The sequence below is a fragment of the Montipora foliosa genome, chromosome 4, assembly GCF_036669935.1.
Source record: "Montipora foliosa isolate CH-2021 chromosome 4, ASM3666993v2, whole genome shotgun sequence".
NCBI lineage: Eukaryota > Metazoa > Cnidaria > Anthozoa > Scleractinia > Acroporidae > Montipora > Montipora foliosa.
Window position 1 is genome coordinate 24,405,599 of NC_090872.1, and position 7,500 is coordinate 24,413,098.

The following is a 7,500-nucleotide window of genomic DNA, read 5'->3' on the forward strand; positions in this document are numbered from 1 at the left end:
CATCAACTTGAGTCGTGGTACGTCAGTATTGGCTTTGTTGATGACTAACAGGAAAAACTGAACAAATTCCGTCTCAGCAAACCCACTGAAATATGGTTTAAGATTTGTACAGACAAAAAAAATTTCAATGGTAGCTTCGATAATTCTCGATTTTTTCATCTTCGCTGTTTTTGGACCCCAACAGTTTCAAAGTATTATCGAGTTAGATTTGCTTCAAATATTAATTGCTTGGGAAAAGCCCTTCTCAATTTGTTCAGAGACATCGGTTTCAAACAGGAAAAACTTTATGCCTTAAAAATATTCCTTTTAACCCAAAAACTCAGAAAGAATATAGGAGGCGGTTTCCAGGCTACATATTCAGGATCGCTTGGTATTGCCATCACTTTGCCGTTGCGCTTAATTCCTCATTCAGGAAAGTGCAATAAAAATTTTCTTTACATTGACATTGTATTTAATGAGTCTTATTTTACCTCAAACGAACGGTCGTTAATTAATTATTTATATAAGCTGTCTGTTGTTTACACATACATGTTCACAGAAACCACTTTTTCATAGATTCTTTTTCCTGTAACTTAGTGGTCCTTAAAGTGCAAAAAGCAGGCGAAAGAGTCTTAGAACGGGTGAGACCTTCTACTTCTACTTCTATATGCACTGTTATTTGTTCAATCTTACTCGAGTTCTTTAAGGCCCCATGAACTGCTATGCGGAAAATCCAATCAGTGATCTAATTATAACCAACTTAGAAGTCAGTCGTCGGCTGTATATTGCCCCTTGTGAAAAGCAGAGAAATAGTGATGAGTGAATAACGATAATAGACTGCCCTGCAGCAACGGCCTATATCAAAGGGCAGATTACTTACCATAGCGGAGTTCTTTCACTTTTGATTTGATTCAATCAATCATCACAAACTGCTTCCGATCTTGAATATAGGATCGGAACCATTTTAGCTCATTTCCTTTCACACCGTAGCGTTTTGACATTCTTTCCAGTAGCAACTCATGGTCGACGGTGTCGAACGCTGCAGACATGTCCAACAGCAGCAAGACAACGCATTTCTGATTGTCTATTTCACTGAGATGTCATTTTGCACCTTCAAAAGAGCAGTCTCTGTGCTGTGGAAGCATTTATACGCTGACTGAAAAGATTCCTCCAATTCATTATCACGTAGGTAGTCACTCAATTGACAAGATACTGCCTTTTAAATTATCTTTGATACAAGCTTCAGATTTGAGATAGGTCTGAAATTTGGATAATCCTCAGAATCTAGATTGTCTTTCTTCAGCTTCGGTTTAATCATTGCTTCCTTCAGTGTAGCGGGAATATATGCTGATTGGGGCGACATGTAGAAGAGTCGATTTGCATTCCTTGAGAGGAATAGATGCTGGTATAGGGTCAAGATCACAAGATTTTTTACCTATTTTGTCCACAAAACGTTCAACCTCTCTTGCTGACATCACTCTGAACTTTGCGAATTCGACATAACATGGCTGTTCATTTGCTCCGCAAGACTGGATAGTGGACGTCATTTCGTTAGATAGCTCCGTTCTTATGGTTGCTATCTTCTTGTCAAAGAAGTCGGCGAAATTATTTGTAAGCTCGATCGTTGAGGGCGCAGTCGGATAGCGTTTCTCTACTTTGCGATGTAGCAACTTGCGAAATGCGTTAAAGAGTAATTTTGGATCTAGTGCATTCTCTGATATAATAGATTAATAATATGAAGCCTTCGCGTCCTTTAGCATTTTGCTCACTATCTGACACTGGTCAACATACATCTGTCTGTCGACACACAGTCTTGACGCTCTCCAGCGGCGCTCCAGCTTCCGACGCTTTCTCTTGACATCATCAATACCACCATGGTACCATGGTGCCGATGGGCGGAGAGTTATCACGCATCGTCTCAGAGGCGCATGCTTTTCAAGTGTTTCTTTCAATTTGTTTTCGTATTGTTCAGTAAAGGCTCATAAGATCGAATTGTCAGAAGGTTGGACTGCTTAAGATCATCGTTAAAGCTATTCATATTTACAGAGTGAAGTTTACGATAACTAATTTTCTTTCGTTCCAGAGGTGGTTTCTTCAGGCAAAGCTTACAGTGCACAGCGGAGTGATCAGACAGCATTGGATCTCGTGTTTCAGTGCAAATAACAGTTTTGGTTTGAGCATCTTAAATTGATAAGATTTTGCTGATTCACTCCCCTGAGACAGGTATTCAAAGGTATTTTTGCGCGATTTACTGAATATGCGGGAAAAGCAGATGTTAACAAGTATATTATCGAAGTCCAAAAAGAATATCAGGGTAACCACGCACTTTTCAAAGATAATTAATCAACCATTTTGTAAAAAGCTTTAAATTACCAAGCTATGTATGGCGTTCTTTTCCAAATTGAAGCTTAATTACCTCTGAAAAATGGGTGGTTACCCACAATTTCTTTTTGGATACCAACAGCACTTGCTAAGTTCTGCTTTCTCCGCATAGTTTTAAACAGCGCCAAAATATATTCTTGTATTAATAAGCACCACCCATAGGAAACCCGGGTATCTCGAGATGCGCAATAAAAACAGAAGACACCGTCCTTAGCTACCGAGAGGAGGGCCTTCTTTTTGTAGTTTTAGTTGTTAGAATTTGTTGAATGGGTTTCATTGTAAGCTTTGTTACATGAAGTTAACAGTGTAGTATATATGGCATGTAAATCCGATTTTGTTGCGTCACTTGTATTGTATGTAATTTAATACCACAACTTTGTAATGTGTGTTTGACTGCAAAATAAAAAACTTTGCTGCAAACAAAAAAAGAAAGATTTAAAAATTTAAACTAAATAGATGAACGGGGTGCAAAAACGTCGAACAAAAATTGATTTAATGGCAACTGAAAGCTCCTCAATCCCCTGCGATATCATCGCACACATTCTTCTTATGGTGGTTTATTACCTTTATCGACTTGTTTAATGAAATCATTTTTTTTCAATTTTTTTGTCCCTTACATCATTACACGCATGCGTTTTTTTTTTCTTCTACTCGACAAGACCTTAGTTTTTTTTTTCAGGCCAAGTTTCCTCTTCATATATTATAGCAACTTTAATGAGCCTGATGCCATACTTCTCAGATTTATAAAAATCTTCAAAATCTTAATTATATTAGTACACGTGGATGCACGCTCAGCCTCACTGCGTTTGTGACTCTCAAGACATTCCATCATCCCTTATAGTCTCCTTCGCAACCGTCCTTCGGGATGTCACGCAACGCTCCCCCGAAAGGAGGGGGAGGGTTGGGTGACATCCCGAAAGACGGGTGCGAAAGAGAATAGGGAGCTTAAGCAACGACAACGGCGACGGCAACGAGAACGTCATCTCAAAATATATTAAATTTGCGTTATTTTAATCGCTTCGCGACTATTTCAACGTTTTTAATATGACAAGGGTGTGGTAATTCCTCGAAGATGGCACCAGTCGGAACGGCTCTCCATTTTAGGAGAGAAAATGAAAATTTATCCTTTAAGTGCCCATAACCCCAAAATATTTTTTTCGCTAAATTGAATCTTTGCACATGTTCAAGACGCATTGCGGCCATTTTTTCCTTTTTACAACAAATCCTGCCATTTTATAGGCTTCGAAAGTTGCGAAAATCCAAGCATCTTTTGTTCACGACCGAATCAGAAGGGGAGTGGGTCTATTTCTGTTTTTACGTCACAATCTACTTTGCATGCATTTTTACGGAGTTAATGCAATGTAAATCAGTTTGTGACGTAAAAACAGGAATAGACCCACTCCCCTTCAAAGTAAAAAAAGCAAAAAAACATTATGTTTACTTTGTTGCTAAGTGTATAGGTCGCTGTACAAGTATTTCTCGCAATCCATCCTAAAAGTGGTAAGTACTTATCGTCGACGTCTACTGAACTATAATGGCACGTAAAAGCGACGAGGATACAGAATTTCGTGGTTTTGGTGTTCGGAGTAAATTCTTTTTATAGTATGAAAAAAGAAAACACCCCGTGCAAAACACACATGCATGTGTGAGCAAGCTTAATGAGTTGCCTAGAGGAATACAGCTATTTCAGTAACTACGTTTACTGCAACAGCTGCACTTGCTTTTTACTGGATTTATGTATGTTAGACTAGTCAAGGCTATCGTTCTAATCTTCTAAGATGTATTTACTAAACAAATGTAGGCCAAGAATGGTCACTCAGCCTCAGGAAAAGAAATGCATTTAACGGCCATCACTGAACTATTAAAACAGGATATAAATCTGGAATCAAAAATAATTAATCTTAGAGAGTTATCGAACTCACCGATATAAATATATCAGTCCTCTAACCCTCTCCAAGTAAATAAATTAAATCACACGTATTTCGAACGTGTCACTTGAGATTATGTGTGTTGCGAAGTTCGTCCAAGTTCTGAGGTAGTTACTGAGAAATAAGATATTTCTTTGTCAGTTTATCTGGTCTTATGAAAAAGCCTATGTGACGATAGGCAACGAATACGTGTCAAAGATGACGTTAGAAATTTCAATTAACATATTAGCTTTTTCCTAAGATGTTTCTTGGTTTTATCATCTTTAGCATCGGCAGCCAAGGCAAGTCTCAAACGCGGGAAGAACTGTGTTGTCGTGGATTCAGACGAGGAAACTTTAATGAGGATAAGACAAAGCTTGGAGCAGGATGTGCTTGAGGAACATAAGGCCATCCCCTTTTCTTTTCGTTTAGCGTCGAACGAGTTTCCTGATATTGGGTCGGTCGGTCGGATTGAAAAAAAAAAAAAAAAACTATAAAAAAACATAAAGAAGAATAACTCTCGGAAATAGGAGGCCTGGTACCCAGCATCATTGCTGCGAAGCCTGGAAACAACAAGTCATGAACCCAAAATCAATATGGCGGAAAAAGTGGTTGGTGTTATTGTAAAATTAAGAAAACATGGCAAAAAGAATCAACCACCGAAATTCTTATGCGAAATAAAAATGGTTTAATTACGTCGTTAATTTTTTTTTTCAGTTTTGAAAATGCCAAAAAAAATGGCTCGGTCGGACGACGCTAAACGGAGAAAAAAAAGAGGATGGCCTAACAGTCAATAGGCGAACGTATTAACACTGTTAACGAATATTAAATTACGAAACTCAATTGTTAAAATATTTTCTTCTCGAACGGATATAAATTCAATGCAACGTTGTAAATAAATTATTTATGATGCTGAAGATGTTATGCCGTTGTCACCTATACATGGAGAATAAAAGGGATTTCGCAAATTTCTAAAACAAGTTGTGTCGCGATTAATGGTTCCGGAAATTTTTGAAACCAGTTGAAACCAGCACATTTGCCGTGACATTAATCTTAGTGCAAAGTTAGCCGCCTCCAGTGTCTTTGGACATTGTTAGGACAATTAACTCGTTTCGGAAGTGGTATCGGAAATTTCTGAAACCATCCGTTATTGAACTGAGCTGGTTTCAAAAAATTTCGAAACCAATAATCGCTAATTTCCCTCGACTTCACCTGTAGTCAACTGCAGTAATTTCAAAAATTTCTGAATCCGGCAGTAGTTAATTGCCCTCGTTTTCAGCAGTGGTCAAAACAAAGATTTCGGAAATTTCTGAAACCAGTAACGGGTAATTGCCGCTCTTTTTCAAGTTATGGTGAAGAAAGTGGTTTCCGAAATTTCTGATGCCGGCCTTCACAATGTCTTCCAAAATTATTTTTTCGAGCCACTCACAAATGGAGATGAGATGGTGTACGACTAAACGCCATCGTTCAAATGAAAGTAAGCGCTGATTACTTGGACAAAAAGTGGACGAGAGGGATTTGCTGGCCAGATTAAATATCAGCCGAAAATTAAAATCCCGTCAAGGATTCAACACCGACAACCGATTTTTGTTAACTTTGGAATATCCCCCAAGGTTTCATGGGGTTTGGAACGTGTTCCTACTCGATTGTCGAACGCAGTTCGATAATCCAAGATTTATATTACGTACCTATAGGTTATGAATAAACAGTCGTTATTATCCTGTTTTTATGCCAGTACAACAGGTTTTCCATGGATATGGATACTTCCAGGGTCAACGGTTCAACTCAGGGGAATGTACAAGTTTGTTATAGATAGTTGTATTTCGAAAGATTTAATGAAGCGTAGTTGTAATGGTGAGTTTGGCAAATGGTTGTTCAGTTACCTTCCCAAAGTTAATTTTTGATCAGAAGTTTTGTATTTGATCAGACGTTTTGTAAATAAGGGCAGATACAACATGAAAATAAGCAAAGGTTGCATTCTTGTGTGGAGTGCAGTAAAGGCCTTCAAGTGGGAACAGAGCGAGATTATTAATATTCTATTATGAAACATCCTAATTGGCCAAATTAGTCCCTCTCACTGTCCGATGTCCATCATCGGCCGATAGTCAAATGCTTTTTGACCGTTTGTTTTTAGTTATGAAAGTTGTCATTGCTTATCGTAGTGATCTGATTGGATGAATTTGGGCTTTGGCGGGATCAGAGTTAGTGGAGGGGTTAGTGGGTCCCCACCACTAACTCCTCTGGCGGGATTTTCATCGTTGAAAATTGTTCCACGGCACGCAGTGCCTGTAGGGTGAACGTGGGACTATAAAATCCGACTTTTTTCACATGAAAAACCTATACGAAGCAGTTTGAAATCTGCTTTCTTGTGTTACCTGTTTCCGTCCTAATTACTAGCATTTATCGAATTACCCAATAATTCAATTTATTTTAAGACGTATGACTACAATTCCAATTAACAAAGATAGAGATAACGTGGGTTTCGCAACAATTTAACGTTTTAGACAGTTTATCCCATACCACTGAGGTGTAAAAATGTCTCATTTAAGATCCTTTCATTCGCTTTTGCGTTCGTCATGTATACCCTTTGCGAGAGCTTTGGTTAATCGTGTGTTTGCAAGTTTATTTTGCATCTAGAAGATGTTTAGATTTTCCATTACAACCTCTCCCTAGCGGTTATGGCGCATAGCTTTTAACTAGTGAAATCCCCGCTTCCGAAATTCTGTTGTGCATTTTACTGCATCTACCCAGATTAAAACTCGGAATATATTCCGAGTAAAAATGATGAGATATCTTCTTCACAAAGATTTCCCAATGGTCTCCCATCCAGGTACCTACCCTCCCCGATTAGGCTTAGTTAAGTAAATAAGTGAAAACATCAAACTTTTCGTAATAGAAACGCAAAAACGACAAAAAAAATTTAATAACACAATAAAAAAGTAAAAGAAACTTAGTTTTGCAAAGATAATTACCACCCAATACCAGCCTACTGCAGTACCCACATGTACGCAATGCGTGCCTATTTTTTTCCCCTTGTTTTTATGAGCAAATGTTCATCTGTGAACTTATTAAAACTATACTTTTCATAGTTACAGCGCTGTATTTCACTTTTAGGTTCCTCAACTCCACTTGATCTTCGCTTTTTGTTCAATGAAAACTTTCTTCTTCATGTATTATGGACAGTTTGATTAGTCTAATGCCATATTTCTCTCCTATATCATCGTCCTTATAG

The 7,500-nt window shown here is 38.1% G+C and overlaps 2 protein-coding genes across 2 annotated transcripts in view; both read right to left on the bottom strand.

The window, feature by feature from the left end:
- Positions 1 to 7,500, bottom strand: part of LOC138000391 (uncharacterized) — a 51,232-nt gene that overhangs the window by 6,413 nt on the left and 37,319 nt on the right. The window lies entirely within an intron of this gene.
- Positions 6,875 to 7,500, bottom strand: part of LOC138000389 (uncharacterized) — a 9,284-nt gene continuing 8,658 nt past the window's right edge. The window contains exon 4 of the mRNA XM_068846755.1: positions 6,875 to 7,500. This exon is cut by the window's right edge and continues 557 nt beyond it. Coding sequence (XP_068702856.1) covers positions 7,416 to 7,500 — 85 coding nt within the window. The 3' untranslated portion in view covers positions 6,875 to 7,415.